Source organism: Ictidomys tridecemlineatus, chromosome 11, assembly GCF_052094955.1.
Source record: "Ictidomys tridecemlineatus isolate mIctTri1 chromosome 11, mIctTri1.hap1, whole genome shotgun sequence".
NCBI classification, from domain to species: domain Eukaryota; kingdom Metazoa; phylum Chordata; class Mammalia; order Rodentia; family Sciuridae; genus Ictidomys; species Ictidomys tridecemlineatus.
In genome coordinates this window covers 128,104,232-128,122,601 of record NC_135487.1, presented here as the reverse complement: position 1 = coordinate 128,122,601, position 18,370 = coordinate 128,104,232, and the positions used below count along the sequence as shown (strand labels likewise).

The 18,370-nt window shown below is 40.8% G+C and overlaps 2 protein-coding genes across 16 annotated transcripts in view; both read right to left on the bottom strand.

Moving 5' to 3' along the window:
- Nucleotides 1–9,009, bottom strand: part of Nup210l (nucleoporin 210 like) — a 118,772-nt gene extending 109,763 nt beyond the window's left edge. Inside the window, exons 1-2 of the mRNA XM_078027512.1 lie at nt 8,725–9,009; nt 6,807–6,943 (exon numbers count right to left, since the gene is read on the bottom strand). Coding sequence (XP_077883638.1) covers nt 6,807–6,943; nt 8,725–8,909 — 322 coding nt within the window. The 5' untranslated portion in view covers nt 8,910–9,009. The remainder of the gene's footprint in view (nt 1–6,806; nt 6,944–8,724) is intronic.
- Nucleotides 9,010–9,897: 888 nt separating this feature from the next.
- The window catches only part of Tpm3 (tropomyosin 3), a 33,017-nt gene continuing 24,544 nt past the window's right edge, over nt 9,898–18,370 (bottom strand). For 9 of the 15 annotated variants that reach the window (XM_078027506.1, XM_021730489.3, XM_005331284.5 and 6 more), the window contains one exon: nt 12,245–12,665. In XM_078027506.1, coding sequence (XP_077883632.1) covers nt 12,644–12,665 — 22 coding nt within the window. In that variant the 3' untranslated portion in view covers nt 12,245–12,643. Of the gene's footprint in view, nt 11,365–12,244; nt 12,666–18,370 lie in introns of those variants that run through there. The other 6 variants (XM_078027507.1, XM_013361126.4, XM_005331282.5 and 3 more) reach the window with 1 other exon arrangement.

Here is an 18,370-nt window from a genome sequence, read left to right as displayed (position 1 = left end):
ATTAATAAGAGTATGGGAAGGGGAAAATGGAAACTTTATAGTGGGGAAAACTAAGAGACACCACCTTAACTAGGAGATCAAAGTTCAGATCACCAGTGGTAACTCATGCTGATATCATATACTCCTTAATATAATGAAGCAAGAAGGGCTCTTCACATCTGGATATTTTCCCCAAAAAATCCATAACCTAGACAAAACATCAGACAAACTAAAATGGAGAGATATTATATAAAACACCTGACCAACAGACCTTAAAGTGTCAAAAGTGACCAAGAAATTGTTACAGATCAGAGGAGATTGAGGAAACACGACAAGTTACCTGAGTAATGTAGTATCTTACATGGACTCCTAGAGTAAAAAGAGGTCACTAATGGAACATTAGTAAAAACTAGGTTAAGGTACATGAAAACTCTGTGTATTATCTTTTCATCTTTTCTCTAACTCTAAAATTATTTTAAAATAAAAATAATCTTCTACTTGATTAATGTTTAAATGAAAAACAAAACCTGAAATAAAAGAATTAAAAACCAAAACATGGAATCAATGGACAAGAGCCAAGAGAAGTTGAAATCTCACAGGGTCTGCTGGTAGATGCCATTAAGGAAGTGTACCAGGTATGGCAAAGGAAGGAAGGAAGGGCGGGAGGGAGGAAGGACGAGCTTAGATAATACCTACACTAGATAATTAGGCACTAGATAATCTAGCAATAAATGGGAAATTAAATCCCTTTCTTCAGTGGAGAAATGTACATGGCAATGAGAGAACAAAAGCTGCCATGACCTTACATAAAAATATGAAAAGCCTTGTGCACATAATGCCTACTCATCTGACTATTTCAATTGCAGGAAGCTTTTGAATACATGGCCATGGATCCTAAAGAAAAAAACAATTACTTTGGATGACTTACAAGTAAATTTTGAGTGATTAGGAAAATTTTCATTTAACTTACTTGCTTTTAAAGTGAAAAGTAAACAAATAACTTTATTAAATAATATAACAAACATTTTACAGGTCCTGAAGTATACTTCAGGTCCATACTGGAGTTGGGTAATAAGAAAAACAACTGGGGGGGCTGGGGATGTGGCTCAAGCGGTAGCGCGCTCGCCTAGCATGCGTGTAGCCTGGGTTCTATTCTCAGCAGCACCACATACCAACAAAGATGTTGTGTCCGCCGAGAACTAAGAAAAAATAAATAAATGTTAAAATTCTCTCGCTCTGTCCCTCTCTCTCTCACTCTCTCTTTAAAAAAAAAAAAAAAAAAAACTCCATGAAGTTTAAAAAAAAAAAAAAGAAAAACAACTGGGCTAGGGTTGTGGCTCAGTGGTAGAGTGCTTGCCTCACATGTATGAGGCACTGGGATGGATCCTCAGCATCATACAAAAATAAATAAATAAAGGTAAAGAAAGAAAGAAAGAAAAATGCGATAGAAAAAAGGAGAACTGATCTAGGGAGATGAAAAAAGAAGACCACAAAAAACACAAGAGAATGAAACCAGAATTGAGAGAACCAAAGGAATACAGAACCATAAACAAAAAGAGGGAGCAGAAACTATAAACTTCTCTCTTTCCTAACCTCCATTTTACTTCAGCTTCCAAATCAACTCCTTTTTTTGTTTGTTTGTTTTGGGTTTTGGTTTTATACTGGGGATTTAATTCAGGACACTTTACCACTGAGCCACATTCCTAGCCCTTTTTAATTTATTTATTTTTTAGTTTTCGTTGGACACAACATTTTTATTTTATTTTTGTGTTGCCGAGGATTGAACCCAGCGCCCTGCGCATGCCACGCCACTTGAGCCACATCCCCAGCCCTCCTAGCCCTTTTTATTTTTTATTTTAAGACAAGTTTTCAATAAGTTGCTGAGGGTCTTACTAAATTGTTGAGGTTGGCTTCAAATTTGCAATCCTCCTGTCTCCAGGATTCCTGTCTCCCGCATTCCAGGATTACCACCAGCATGTGTCACCATGCCTAGGCCAACTCCTTGATTATACTCCACTGCTGCAACTAGTCAATCGGTAAATACTTACTGAACACTTACCAAGTGCTGTGCACAATGCAAAAAGTATTGATAATCCCATTCTGTTTTCCTATCCAAACTGATCAGTTGTCCAAATATTTTCATCCTCTATGTGAACTTTTTCACCTAAAATTATGCCATCATCTCCAAACTCCTCTAGGTGCTCTGTACTCAAAGGCTAGATTTCCCACTATAAAAATGCATATTCAGCCAGTCAAAATAGTCTTTATTTTTTGTGTCTGTGTGAAAACCAAGATCTCTCCCTCACATTTGTAGATCCACAACCCTTTTTATAAGCCATGTGTGTTCTCTGTATTATTATTAACTATTTTTTAGCATTTGCCTATAAGTTATTAAAGATTGATGCCTCTAGTTCTTAAAAAAAATGCATATTCATATATTCATGAAATACTACTGGTAAGATATAGAAAAATTGCCTCTAAGAAAACAAGGATTGAAGAAATATTTACATTTCACCCTTTAATCTTTTGTATTTTTTTCCTTTTAGTTGTAGATGGACACAATACCTTTATTTTGTTTAGTTTTATGTGGTGTTGGGGATTGAACCCAGGGCCTCACACATGCTAGGCAAGTGTTCTATCACTGAGCCACAACCCCAGCCCTAATCTTCTATATATTTTGAATGTTCAAATCTAGGTAATACTTAAGTCATAAAGAAAAAAAAAATCAAAAGAAATCTAGAAATCTAGCATTCTTACAACATGGAATATGCCCAACTCAGGTCTCTTACCTTTAATCATCATCTGTCATAGCCACTTGATTTCCTTACCAAACATTATCAAAAATCATCTCGAACAAAATTCTCTTATTTACTTATTTATTTTTTTGGTATTGGGGATTTAACCCAGAGGCACTTTATCACTGAGCTATATTCCCAGCCCTTTTTGTTTTTTATCTTGAGACAGGGCCTTGCTAAATTGCTGAGGTGGGCCTCAAATTAGCAATTCTCCTGCCTCAGCCTCCTGAGTCACTGGTATTACAAGCCTGGCTCATGAATAAGATTTGAGGTGCCTAAACACCAATGGGATGCTTAATGTTTTTCCCTCATAGGTACCTTATAAAGAGCAGGTAACTCAATGAATATTTGTCAAAAGAATGAACAATTTTTCTTGGGCATGTTCTTCCCTTTGAAAATGAAGTCTTTCACCCCTTTCAGACTGCCCATTTCCCTTCAGATAGGAATGTCCCTGGTAGGTCATTGATACTGGCATTTATCATTATAAGCCTGCGTCATCTATATGAACAATTATATTAGTAGTACAATTAGGGAAGATGATTGTTGTTTGGTATGGGGACTGAACCCAGGGGTGCTCTACCACTAAGCTACATCCCTATACCTTTTTATTATTTGTATTTTCAGAAAGGCTTTTGATAAATTGCTCAGACTGGCCTCGTTTGCAATCCTCCTGCCTTAGCCTTCAGAGCTGCTGGGATTACAGGTATGCACCAGGAAAAGGTTACTAAAATGTACTTAGTTTTGGAATATTTTCTATAAGTCAAATAAATTAAAATTGAAGCCATATTTGACATTTTTCCTAGTACTTGTGTGAATGAATCTTTTGTGTATGTGTGTGGTGCTAGGGATCCAACCCAGGGCTGCTCTACCACATACCCAGTCTGAATCTTTTGATATCAGCATGAATTAATGCAGTTTAAAAATAGCTACATGGGGCTAGGGATGTGGCTCAAGTGGTAAGGTGTTCGCCTGGCATGCAGGGGGCACTGGGTTCGATCTTCAGCAGCACATAAAAATAAAGATGTTGTGTCCACCGAAAACTAAAAAAAATATATTAAAAAAAACATAGCTAAGTGACCATTCAATGCTGCTGCTTCTGATCACTATATCCTCCTCTATCCCTCTATCCTTTGTAGCTAGTTCATATAACATGGTCACAAAGACTCATCTTTGAGAATTTTCTTCATATTTTGTGGATTCTTAGGTACCTTTTTCGGTTTTTTTTAAACATATATTTACTTTTTTGTTTTAGGTGAACATACAATATCTATATCTCATTTTTACACAGTGCTGAGGATCAAACCCAGTGCTCACACATGCTAGGTGAGCACTCTACAACTGAGCCACAACCCCAGCCCAGTACTTTTATTTTTCTTTTGCCATACTAGAGACTGAAATTGGGGAAACTCTGCCACTGAGTGATATTCCCAGCCAATTTTATTTATTAATTTTGAAAAGGGTCTCCCTAAATTGCCCAGGCTGACCTTGAACTTGTAATTCTTTTGGCTCAACCTCCTGAGTCACTGAAAATACAGGCATGTGCTACCATGTCCAGTTTAGACACTCATTTTTTAAAATATATTTTAACATCAATGAAGTTGAGATTTTGTTTTGTTTGTTTTGTTTTTTTGTGGTGCTGGGGATCAAAGCTAGGGCTTTGCACAGAATAGGCAGGCACTCTACTGTTGAGCCACTCTTTTGGTTAAGATTCATCTTATAATTGATGTCATCTTACAATTTCTATCAGTCAGGCAGCAGTCATGACTTAATTATCATTGACAGCACATATTAAAAGGACCAGCATCAATATTTGTAGAATTAGTATTGGTATTTAGAAGAAAATCTGGTGGACAGTAGCAGAGGACTCTTGCCTCTTAGAAACCAAAAAGTTAAGAGGAGGGATGGAAAGGTGCTGCTAGCAATCTGGAAACAAAAAGAGATTAGTTTTATCTAACTGCAAAGTGAATTTAAGAGTAGCTTTGAGGCTCGGTTGGGTGGTACAGGTCTGTAATCTCAGTAACTAGGAGGCTGAGGCAGGAGGATCACAAGTGAGGCCAGCCTGGGCAACACTGAGACCCTGTTCCAAAAAATAAAAACAAACAAACAAAAAAAAAAAAGGAACTGGGGGTGTTACCGAGTGGTAAATAAAGCACTCCTGAGTTCAATCCCCAGTACTTGAAAGAAAAAGAAAAAGAGCAGGTTTTAGAGGCATTTTTGTTTTTGTTTTAAAATTGATTCTTTTAAGAAATGCTGCATTATAGCCAGGGATAGTGGCTATACCTGTGACCCCTGCTACTAGGGAGGAGGAAGCAGGAGGTGCACAAGTGAGGCCAAACTGGCAATTTAAAGAGACCATATCTTGGGCTGGGGCTGGGGCTCAGTGGTAAAGCGCTTGCCCAGCACATGTGAGGCTCTGATTTAATCCTCATTACCTCATAAAGATAAATAAATAGACCATATCTCAAAATAAAAGGGCTGGGGTATAGCTCAGTGATAAAATGCTTGTCTAGCATTGTATGTATGCCCTGAGTTCAATCCCTATTACTGCAAAAAATACATATTAATAAATGAATTTTAAAAGCTGTAGAGATATTTCCAGCCTATTAAGATGGACATGAGGGCTGGGGATATGGCTTAAGCGGTAGCGCGCTCGCCTGGCATGCGTGCGGCCCAGGTTCGATCCTCATCACCATATACAAAGATGTTATGTCCGCCGAGAACTAAAAAATAAATATTAAAAAAATAAATTCTCTCTCTCTCTCTCTCTCTCTCCCCCCCACCCCGTCTCTCTTAGAAAAAAAAAAAAAAAGATGGATATGAAGTGCTAGAAATGCAGAGATACCAAGACTCCTGTCCTGATTTGAAAAAAAAAAAAAATAGCATTTCTTGAGAGCTTTAGACTAAAATAAAATACAGTAGGGCTTCTCAAACTTTATTATGTATAAAAATGACCTGGGGCAGGGGTAGTAAGAGTAATCAGTGGTAGCATATGCTCAAGAGGTCCTGTGTAAATAAATACAATTTAAAAAATAGAAAAAAAAAGTCAGACAGTGGTTAAGCACCCCTGAGTTCAATACCCAAATAGGAGCCAGGTGTGTGCTTTGTAGTCACTGTGACTACAAATATATAATCCCAGTGACTACACACAATCCCAATGACTACAAAATATATAAATAATTTAAAAATAAATTTTTAGATAAACAAATGAATAATAAAAATAAAGAGAGGCTGCACATGGTTCTCAGTGGTACAGTGCTTGCTTAACATGTGCAAGGTCCTGGGTTTGATTCCCATTACTGAAAAAACAAACAAATAAATAAGTAAATAAATAAAAATAAAAAAAGAATTATCTGGGGAAAGAAAGGAAAAATAAAAACAACCACCGAGAAAACTTATTAAAACACAGGCCTGTAGGCCTACCCCAGAGCTCCTGATATAGATGACTGGAGACAGAGCCTGAGAATTCACGTTTCTAATAAGTTCTCATGTGATTCTGGTGATGCCAATGATTCATGTTGATAACCCCCACTTTTGATTTAGTTTTTGTTGGGGACTAAACCTAGAGGGGCTCTACCACTGAGCTACACCCCAGGCCTTTTTATTTTTTATTCTGAGACAGGATCCAAGTTCACCATGCTGGCCTCCAATTTGTGATCCTTGTGGCTCAGCTTTCCAAGTAACTGGCGTTTTAGGTATGCACTACCACACCTGATCTTTGTATTGCCTTATCCCTTATTCTAGACTAGCTTTGGACCTACCACCTAAATTGGTTCTGGATGATGATTACTTCCTCCTCCCTATATTGATTCAAACAATTAACATTTCCATGGTATAAGACACCATGAAAGACGCTGTATATACCAAAATGGAAAAAAAAAAAAGTCAGATATGATGCCACAATCAGGGATTATACTGCAGGCATTCCTTTTTCCACCTCTTATTATCCTAAGCTAATACCATTTGCATTACTCATCTATACAAGATATCAGACCATTCTATCCCAAAGTGTTACAGTTTTTGCTCTCAACATACCTATTTCTCGAGCAAGAATAATACTGCTGAGGCGTATGGGTTGGGTAGATTCAGCAATAAGTACAGCTCTTTGGGAACATAAGGTGCCATTTTCATATAAAGGCTCAACAGTTACTGCGTCATGATGGGTGGAATGCCTGCCAGAACAAAATACTTCAGAGTGTAAGATACATGGGTCAAAGCTAATTTTTTTGAAGAGATTTCTATGTCTTCCATTTTACATACTACTGGGCAAACTCAAATGACACTCTTTAAAGTAGGAACATTTTCTGGGCACAATGGCACCAGCCTATAATCCCAGGAATCAGGAAACTGAGGCAGGAGGATGGCAAGTTTGAGGCCAGCCTCAGCAATTTAGCAAGACCCTCAGCAACTTAGCAAAACCCTGTCTCAAAATAAAAAATAAAATAAAAAGGACTGGGAATGTAGTTCAGCAGCAAAGCACCTTTGGGTTCAATCCCCAGTATCAAAAAATAAATAAAGTAGGAACATTGATTAGGGACACAGGATCAAAATGAGAGATGATCAGAACTTTTTCCCAGTGATCTTTTGTGCAATGTCCCCTAAATTATATTCTTCCCTCAAAATTTAAAATAAGATCAATGTTAAAATAAGATTAATTCATGGATGGAGTTAGAGAAGATAATGCTAAGTAAAGTTAGCCAATCCCAAATAACCAAATGATGAATGTTTTCTCTGATATGAGGAAGCTGATTTATAGTGGGATAGGGAGAGGGAGCATGAGAAGAACTCTAGATAGGGCATAGGGGTTGGAGGGGAAAGGAAGGGCATGGGGTTATAAATGTGGAATGTGAGGATCATTATTATCCAAAGTACACGTATGAAGACACGAATTGGTGTGAATATACTTTGTACACAGAGATATGAAAAATTATGTTCTATATGTGTAATAAGAATTGTAATGCATTCCATTTTCATATATAAATCTTTTTTAAAATTAATTCTTCCCTCCATCTGTAAAAATAGCACTGATGTTATATTTCCAGGACTGATTATATTTCTGAGAGACAGGACTTTCCCATACTTTAAGAAATGATTTTTTCTAATCCTAGAAACTGGGCTGCTATCTTAGATGGAAAAGTTGGCTAAATAATGAGGTGTGAATCCAACACAAAATGCCAAAAAAAATTAATATTTCTGGATGGACGGAAGAAATAGTTTTCATTTCTGGGAAGATTCCTTGCATCATCCTCTAAGTCAGGAAATACATCACACTCGGTCACTTTATAAGCCTAATTCCCCTACTTCCTCATAAAATGAAAGGTGAATTCTTGGAAAACACCCCATTGCTTCTTTTAAGAAACAGTAAAGGGAAATCTACTCCATTTAGGATGAATGCTCTGATGTCTCAGAGCTCACTTTGGTTGGGTTCCCTCACTGCTTGGATAACCACAGAACTTAATAGGTTCTTCTCTCACACCACAAAATCACGTCTTTCCGACTTTAGTCAAGGTCACTCAATGTTCCAGAGTTGAGAACCCCTTGTCCTCAAATTTCCGGCGAGGCTCCTTGAAGACGGGCGAACAATAAAAGTTGTCCCGGGCCGCTCTCCCCTCCACACCAGATGGTCTTCCAGGAAGCTTTACCCTCTGTGGCCTCGAGCGCCGGACTCCCCATAAACTGGGGACCACCAGAACTGCTCCAGACTGAACCCAGTCGGTCGGTTAACCCAGGAAAAGCGCTGGGTTCCAGACCCTCTGTGGGGAGCAGCGCGGGGGACCTTCCCTCCCGGAACCAGCCCGTTTCCTGACCCAACAGCGGGTAGGGCACACCCCACGCAGAAGGTGGGCCTGTCACGCCCGGCGACGCGCAGCCCTCCGGTGGGATCTCCCGGAGCCGCGCTCCGTCCTCGCCAGGAGGGACGGGGTGCGTGAGGACAGACCCCACCATCCCTCACCAGATGTAGCAGCCCCGCTGTGCCTCCAGCAGGAAAGGCACCCGGCCTGGCTCCCGGCCAAAGGGCAGCAACACCTGCGGCACGTTAAGTTTGTTGGCGAGGGTCCCAAACAAGGCCAGTGACAGGCACAGGAGGCGACCGAGAGGCACGCGGCAAATGAGCACCGTGGCTCCGAGGTTTATCATGGCGACCGCCAGGCCTCAGGTTCCCGCACCGCCAGAGCGGCGCGTCCGCAGCCACAGCAGCCAATCGGGAGGCTCCACGTCAACAGGAGGCGGGACCTCTGGCCGGCTGGGAATTGTGGGAATTCAACACTTCGACCTTCCCCAACTTTTGCTGAAGTTTCAGGAACTTAAAGGGCTACCTTCCTAGATTTGGACTTCGCAGTGTTGGGAGTGTAGCTCAAGAGTGCTGGCCTCGCGTGCTTACCTGCTTAAGGCCGGGGTGGGGGGTGTTGATACCCAGAAAACCACCCTGCCCCCTGCAACAAAAAAAAAAGTATGGCAGGTTTTTTCCAATAGTAAGGAACAAGCAGAAATGTATAACAAACATTTCTCCAAGCTTAACTTCTCATTCCGTTGTCCATTGTTTGGCTCCTAGATTGAAAAAAAAAAAAAATTTTTTTTTTTTGCAATAATTTCCAGTCAGTACTGTTCTATGCCTGTAAACGGAAAAATTTCCAGTCTATAAACAGCTGGACTTTGTCAAGGGAGCTCTGTAATTTTAACTAGGAAGTCAGATACACATCACACTTCAAGGCCAGAACGCAGGAAATGCCTGTCTCAAAGGCAGCTTTGAAAGCCATCCACTCATACAGCCTGTCTCTAAGCAAATACTTTGGGAGCACTTGTTAAATTAATGTGTTTTCTCCAAATATCCAGTAAGGTATTAACTGAAAGACTCGCCTAGGAACAGTATACTAAAACCACACACTTTATTTCCAATCTTCACTTTGCTCTGACAATACATGTTATCCCCATTTTACAAGACAACCCTAAATGATTTATATCAGGAAATATAATTAGGAATTTTGAGAGCTATGTTTTGAAACCAGTCTTTGTCTATGTTAAATCCTGTTGCTACCACCCAATGAGATCTGATTTTTAGCTCAAACCTCACAGCTCCTGTGGAAAAAAAGCACATTTGGTTTAATAAATAAAACACAAGTAGATCTGAAGTTTGGAGGGACTGGTTCTTTATTTCAAAAAGACACTTGTCAATATTCAGTATCAAAACAGTTGCACTATTGTTTGTCTTTCTCCCAACTGGCCCCAAAGAGACCACAACAAAGGAGAATACATTTTAAGCCAATAAGCTGCAGGATGTACACCTAACAGACCTCACGAAACCTCACCTAAAAAAGTGGGGATTGGGCTGGGAAAGAAACTTTGAAAGATCAGCACACTGCCAGCCCAGACTGCAGGACTCTCACAGCCAGACGAGGTGGCCAGGTACCCCACCCCAAAGATGCAGTTTCAAAATAATATAAAATTTAAAAAGTTGTGTACATAAGCTATTCAAGATTCTCCAGCACTGACTGATACAAAGCACAATGAGATGGCACTTTTAGATACAGCAGCTTCAGACCCAGAAAAGGGTGATGAGATGAGTTCATATGGCTAAATCAGTGGCCAAAACATAATTTTCTTTCTTTCTTTTTTTTTTTTCTCAAGCAAGCAGGAGAGCAATTAAGTGGTCACGCAAGATTAAGGGGCCCATGATCCATTCTGTGAACACTTGGGAAGTGGGTAGAGATGGGAGAAAAATTTGGTCTCAGGGCTAAGAATATGGCTCAGTGGTAGAGCATTTGCCGAACAAGCACGAGGCCCTGGGTTCAATCCCCAGCACCAGAAAAACAAAAAGTCTCAGAGGTCTCACCATGTTAATTTGGTCATTTCTGATGAAAAAAAGTAAAAAATAAGAATACAGTTGTCTAAAGATACCTTAAAGCTAAAAATAAAACAAAACCTGAATAGCAAGGTTTTTGTTTTTTTGGCTAACTCCTCTTGGAATCACCTTTCTGGTTTGGCTAGTACTTTGCACAGAGCAATGAGGTTTGCCATAGTAGAGTCTTTCCTGGGCTCTGTTTGGCTCTCAGTAAGGCAGGCCCATTCCTCTTTTCCTCCTCTATGGAGAGGGCAATAGGGATTAGGCTGGAAAGTTACCTTCCAAAAGTGAGAAGGGAATTAGATTGCTGCTTCAGAGCTATGAAATTATTTGGAATGTTTTACAAATGGTTACTGTAACAACAAAAAAAGTAATTACAAAATGTGTACATCACAACATGCTTTTAAAGACACTTTGCGTTGTGCTCACATTCCCTTAAATGCTGTTCCCAAAGGTGCTCAGCCTCTAGCCCAGCTGGAATCTCTGGGAAGAAGCAGAGACAGTTTGGTGAAAAAGACAAGGGGGTAGGGGGTTGAGGGGGTGTTGAAAGGAGAAAGCAGCCTTCCAGTTAAAGATCAGCCCTCAGTTTCAAGGTCAGCTTCGGGCTGGCTGGCCTCAGGCGGAGTCAGGGTCAGAGGGAGGAGCAGCAGCAGGGCGGGACTGGGGAGCTCTACATCTCATTCAGGTCAAGCAGAGTCTGGTCCAGCATCCTTTGTGTACAGAGGTGCTCCTCTTTGGTGCATTTCAGCTTATCTAATGGGGATAAAGGAGAGAAGTTATCAAAAGTAAATTTCTGGGTCTGTTCACTCTCTGGACTTGGTCCTGCTTCAGGGAAGCTGCAGACTAAGAAAGCAGCTGCCTTCTCAACCACAACAGTGAGCCTCACTGGGTTTGTGCAGGGCCCCTGGCTTGCCTACTGAAGTTGCAAAGTTGCTAAGTAGCTGTACTTCCTGGGGGAGGGAGTGGAGGAACTTATCAGCCATTTCCTCTCCCTCCCACACCCAACCAAGGCTTTCAATTTCAGTCACTGAAGGAGCAGGCCTGAAGCTTCAGCCATCCACTCTTCTAGGTTTTTGTGCAGGGAACAAATATCTGCTTGAAAAGGTTCACTGCAATCTAACCGTTGCAAACAAGGATGGACATATTTCTACCAGTGAAACACCAGAATCTCAACTGGAAAACAGCATAGGAAATCTTCATGTACTACATGTTTTCTCTAAAAAGTAAAGGGGAAAGAAATAGTTGGTGGGATAAATAAACAAGCCCTCATGGCTAAGCCAAAGAAAACAAATCCAAGAATACTATCTAGATATATACTTAGTTTTTGCCGAGCCATTAGCCAGAACTAGCCTGTGACAAGTTACTTGCAATTAAACATAAAACCAGGAAAAGGAAGCAAGAGGGGAAATATTAGGAAGAAAACTGGTGGCTAACCATCAAGGAGCACCTCATCTATTAAGCAAGCAAACCTGAGTGCTCTAAGGAGGGGAGGAAAATATTCAAACCTTCACTTAGAGAAGGTGATGGCAACAAAGATCCATATTCATATCCCACACCCTTCTTTCCCTTCCCTTTTTTCCACCCAGTCGCAAGGGCTCATCCTTGAGCCTGCAGATGAAGCAGTTACAACATCTTGTAAAGTCAGTCTCTTTATTGTTAGAAAACATCCATGCAAAAGAACATATCCTAGTCAGTGCACACATGAAAGAGCAGCAGTGAAAGGGGAGAAAAGTTTTCACTATAATCTCAGGCCCTTTCCTTCAGAGATGAGTTACATCATCTCTTTTAAAGGGATAAAAATGCAGTATCCAACTGTTCTAACTTAACAATGCGGTTAGGAAATCAACAGTGTTCTAACTGCCCCAATTAAAAAGCAACTTGCTTAGGGCAAAATAATAACTTTTTAAAAGACAATCAGCTTTTTTTGCTGGGGTCCAGGTCAGTGGTTTACTGGGCATCTGTGAGCCCTGCCCATCAGTCACACAGATCATGCAGCGTTAGCTTCAGCTCATTAGAAAGCAGGCGGTTTCGCTCAAGTTGGCTGTAGAGACGCTCTGCAGCAGCAACGGAGGAGAGGAGGGAAAACAAGAGAAGGAGAGGAGAAAGAGGAGGAGAAAGAGAAAAAGGGAAGGTTAGTAAAGTACCAGAAGTAAATCTGAGTCTTTCAACTAGCTGGTTGGTATATGTAACATGCATCTGTAAGGTAGGATGGATGCAAGGAGGACTCAGACAGAGGGCAGCAAGAGTCAGTCAGTTGGTGGAAAGACCAACAGAGAAATCAGAAATTTGGACTGACAAGTTGGTTGGACAACATTTTGAGGGAGAAAAAAATTACCTCCTTCACTGTATTTATTCCCTGGGTTGAGAAACTGAGACAAGTGAAAACAGGGCAAAGAGGGAAGATGCGTTGGCTTAGAAGAAATGCATTAATAATAACCAGGGTTTGAAGGGAATGGGACAGTTGAACATTTTGCTGTAAAAGCATTCAACACAACATTACACATAGCAGATTGGGATAAATATTCCCACCCACTCAAGTCTACATTTTTTTTTTGGGGGGGGGGGTTGCTGGAGATTAAACCCAAGAGTGTTTTACCACTGACTCACATCCTCAGCCCCCCACCTTTTCTTGAAGTGCTGGGGATTGAACCCAGGGCCTTGTGTATACAAGACAAGCACTCTACCAACTGAGCTATATCCCTAGCCCTTTTTTATTTTGAGAACAGGGTCTTACTAAGTTACTGAGCATCTCGCTATATTCTGGCTACAAACTTAAGATCTTCTCACCTCAGCCTCCAAACTCTTTGGGATTACAGGTGTATGCCACTGTACCCAGACAAATGCTTTTTCTTGTGTGATAAACCCATAAGAGGCCTATCCAATCCATATCCAATTTTCCCTTATTTTCTAAATAAACAGTGTGCCTAGTCCATGCAAAGATCTCCTACTGGTGTACATCAATCAAGACTACTCTGCTCCTTATTTTCATCCTCCTTTCCAGCTATAGGTGATCACAGGATCCAGTTCTGGCCAATGAGATATAGAGGAAGAATCTGCTGGGAACTTCTTAGAAAACTTCAGCTCTCCTTCTTGCCTTAAAAATGGGAGCTAATTATTTTAACCCTTAAGAGAATCAAAGAAACTCCAGCTATATCTTGACTATAGTCATTCATCGCTAGACCTATTAAGTGACAAAAATAAATCCCATACTTATTTATGCTACCATAATGCTTTTTCTTATAACTCAAATCATTCCTGATACAAAGAGTAAGGTGCTCAAGTCCACTGGCTTTTTCTGAGTACACCTTGGGGGGAATTGAGTTATGGGGAATTCAGATACATCTTAAAACACTCAATTCTGATCTACTTCTAATATCAGCCTCTGAAGTTCATTAGTAAGTTTCTTCATGTTTTATAGCTTGTTTCAAATTGATCTCAGAACCTCAATATGGAAAAAAGAAAAAGGCAAAAAGATCAGGGTGGGGACCACCAGACCAGATATTTTAACCCCAGGGTAAATGATGTCACTGAGAGAGATCTGGTGGCAGCTGACAATGATGATGCCCTCAAGCTGAGAGTCTGATGAGGACCTGGGACTGACACTCCAACACTTTTCACCGTCTGCTGATCCTCTGTATTTTCCTCACAGCTCTCCAACTCCACAGCCACATCTTGACCCTGGTGAGAGCCACAAGTTCTCCCTATGACCTTCTCCTCAGCCAGCCGTCAGCTCGACCCCAGGAAGAGCTTGCCTTGATTCCTGATCTGATCACCGTGGTCTGAGTAAGTGTGCGTGCATCTGCTAGACTTAAAGCCTAAAGCTTGAGACTTTTGATCTGACACTTGAACTTAGCATGCAGAAGAAATGTCTGTCATTAGCCTGTCATGATAATTGTGTTTGCAGTGCTTAGAATTAATCTAGAATTGTTTGCTGTGAAGTGATTATGTCTATTGCAGTGCCTAGCATTAAGGATTGACGTTTTCTTGAATAAGAATCTATAGAGTGAAACTGTATTGAATGATTTGAGTGAATAAAGCATTGACTAGGGCAGAAGCACATGGACATTCTTTATTTCTCCCTCTGGACTGCATAAATTGCACCTTTTGCCCATCACAACAGCACACTATCAACACAGAAAGCATGCATATATATAAAAAGAGCCTGAGAAGGAATGACACTAATTTAAGAGCAAAATTAGGGCTGGGAACAGTGGCCCACGCTTATAATCTCAGTCTTAGGAGGCTGAGGCAGAGAGCAAGTTTAAGGCCAGCCTCATAACTTAGGGAGACTGTCTCAAAAAACAAAACCTCAATGGCAGAGCATTTGCCTATCAGGCGTAAGGACTGGGTAGAATCCCCAATAGGAAGAGTTGTGGGGACGCAGAAAACAGGGTAGAATTCCCTTATTGTAATGCTGAATACTGAACCAAGGGCCTCAAGCATGCTAGACAAGCATCCTGCTTCTGAGCTACACCTCCCCTCCCTGGAGCTTTTTTATTTTTCACATTTTGGTACCAGGGATTGAACCCAGGGGCACTTAACCACTGAGCCACATCCTCAGCTCTTTTTATTTTGAGACAGGGTCTCACTGAGGTTCTTAGGAACTTATTAAGTCACTGAGGCTGACCTCAAACTTGAAATCCTCCTGTCTCAGCCTCCCATCTCAGCTTCCTGAGTGGCTGGGATTACATGTACTGTCACTCCTGGCCCCTAAGACTTTTAAAATTTCACCCTTTAAACCAGTGTGGTTTTTCTTTCTGTTTCTATTCTAACAGACAAGACAAGAGTTTTGTTATGTTGCCCAGATTAGCCTCAAACTACTGGATTCTAGTGATTCTCCTGTCTCATCTTCCTGAGTAGCTGGGGACTACAGATGACTGCCACCTGGCTAAGAACCAGTGGTTCTCATTGCCCCTCATCTCTCCCAGAGAATATGGAAATATATACTGATAGGTTTTTACTGTCTCAATGACCGGAAGACTCTAAGGTAATTACTAGCCAGGGGACAGAAATATGCAGGGTCATTTTTATGTTCAAGAATTGTCCTATGGGGCTGGGGATGTGGCTCAAGGGGTAGCAGGCTCGCCTGGCATGCGTGCGGCCCGGGTTCGATCCGCAGCACCACATACAAACAAAGATGTTGTGTCCGCTGAGAACTAAAAAATAAATATTAAAAAATTCTCTCTCTCTCTTCCTCCCTCTCTCACTCTCTCTTAAAAAAAAAAAAAAAAGAACTGTCCTACCCTAAATGACAAAGCTTACCATTGAGAAGCACAGTATTAGTCTATAAGCTCTAAGACTCCTGGGGCTGCACTAGTCTAATTGCTATTGCATCCTTGATAAACCTGTGAACCCTCATTTCTCAAACTGTGACGTCATATTATACACAGATCTCATTTATGTCCACATTAGTTTGTGGGATTCCCACTCCTGTCTCAGGAAAGAAGAATATTATTAAGATCTTATCCCTCAAAACAGCTTGGTTAATGAGGGTTTTGTTCCATTTAGGGAAGAAATAAAGAGACACAGGGGTGGGGTGTGAGTATTTTATTACTTTACTAAATAAGTCCAGAATGCAGAGTTCCCTAAAAACTAAGGTCAGAAAGACAAATGTCAGTTGTCATCTCACCTTGAACTTAGCTTTGAACTCTGCTCTAATAACTGGGAATTCAGCATTGGCTACTAGTTCATTAAGGTTCTTGGGACCCAGGAAACAGTAAAGCAACACAAAACAAGGCAAAGCAGAGAACCCATTGGGTCTGGTAGTTTAGCAATGCCCTATTAGAGAATCATCCTCTGGAGCCAGGGAATATTTGAACAATATCCCATGAAAGGAGGAAACTGGTGTGGGCTAAGGTAAGCCTGCGGAACACAGGAGGTCAGTTCCTTCCCTTCAGATACCTGGGTTCAGCCACACTTGGTTCCTCATCGAAACTACAGGAATAGCCTGTGGTTCCTGGAGGGGAAGTTGTTAAGGGGCCAAGTGCTTTGGTTTGATGCTTAGCCTTAACCTCACAGCTAGTCCAGGCTCAAGTAATAAAGGATGGCTCATTAAAGGATACAGAGCATTAAAAGAGGGATTTTCATTAACACTGGGCACTACATGGTATTTTGTTTTATTCCACTGCCCCAGCTTATAGGGCTATCTTTGCTCACAATAGTCCTGCCCATGGGATAAAGTAGGAGCTACCAAAGCTGAAATACCTCCCTTTTCTCTCAAACTCTATTCTCTTCTTTCCTTTCTAAGAAATATTTTTTCTGCACCAAAGCCAACTTCTGCTCAAAATACTAAATGTCTAGAACTGTACTGGTCCAATAGAGTAACCACTAGACACATGTGGCTAATTAAATTGAAATAAACTAAAAATAAATACAATGAGAATTTTAGCTCTCTCATATTCTAGCCTAGCCACATTTTGAGTGCTTATCAACCACATACGGCCACTGACTACCACTATACTAACCATCACTGCCAAACAGGCAATACTGCTATAAGCTATCCATACTGCCTATACACCTTCTTTCCATCAGTATTCTTCTGCCCCTTGAATATGGTTTCTCCCCCTGGGACCTAATGCTCAAATGTACCCTTGAATTACTAGAGTATCAATGGATGATACTTTCTTCAATTACCTTTATGTCTCAACCTATCTGCTGACATTAAGAACCCCTTTTATTTTGAGAAAGGGTATTGCTAAGTTGAATCCCACGCTAAACTTCTTCAAGGACCAAAACTAAAACTAGTTCCATTTGGCATTCTCTTCGACACATGATTTTCCTCTTTAACTCTATTTACATTGCAATTGTCCTTTATGCTTGTAATGTGCTTCCATGCCCTAAACTATCTATGCCCTTTTGGATCCCCAAACCTCTCACATCAAGCTCTCCCCTTTGAGCTTCAACATCTTTTTACCTGGATACCTGCCAATGTTTTGATATATTCTTCTCTTCTTTTTCCCCTGGCTCCCCAAACCAGAATGGCGAGACCTCCTTACATCTCTAACATCTCCATTTTCAAGTTTTAAAACCAGGCACCTAAGGCTGGGGATATGGCTCAGTTGGTAGAGTATTTGCTTGCCTCACATGCACAAGGCCCTGGGTTCAATCCCCAGCAAACACACACACACACACACATACACACACACACACAAAACAGGCAACTGGACTTTTTCTTCTTACATTTAGGGGTCAGGCTCTTCCATCTTCAGTGCCATAACCCCATCGCCACTCTAGTTCAGACCCTGATTACTCTCCTGGTAAACCACAATAACTTAACCAATCAAATATTCACCTAAGTATGGGAAATTTATTGCTAGTACTGTGTATGTAATAGTATGTATTCAAATAGTATGTATCTATAAACTTATATATATTATTTACATATTCATTTATCCCCATCCCCATCCCCGCCCCCGCCCCGTGGTACTAGGGATTGAACCAGAGGTGTTCTACCACTGAGCACTATCCTTAGACTTTTTATTTTTTTAATTATTATTTTTTGTGGTGCTGGGGATTGAACCCAGGGCCTTGTGCATGCAAGGCAAGCACTCTACCAACTGAGCTATATCTCCAGCTCTTAACCTTTTTTATTTTGAGAAAGGGTATTGCTAAGTTGAAGTTGCCAAGGCTGGTCTCAAATTTGCAATCCTCCTGCCTCAGCCTCCCAAGTCTCTGGAGCTATGGTTTTTTTTTCCTTCCCTTTTTAATGTGCATTAGGAAAAGACATTAGCACATTAAACCTTTTAAGTTCAAAACAATT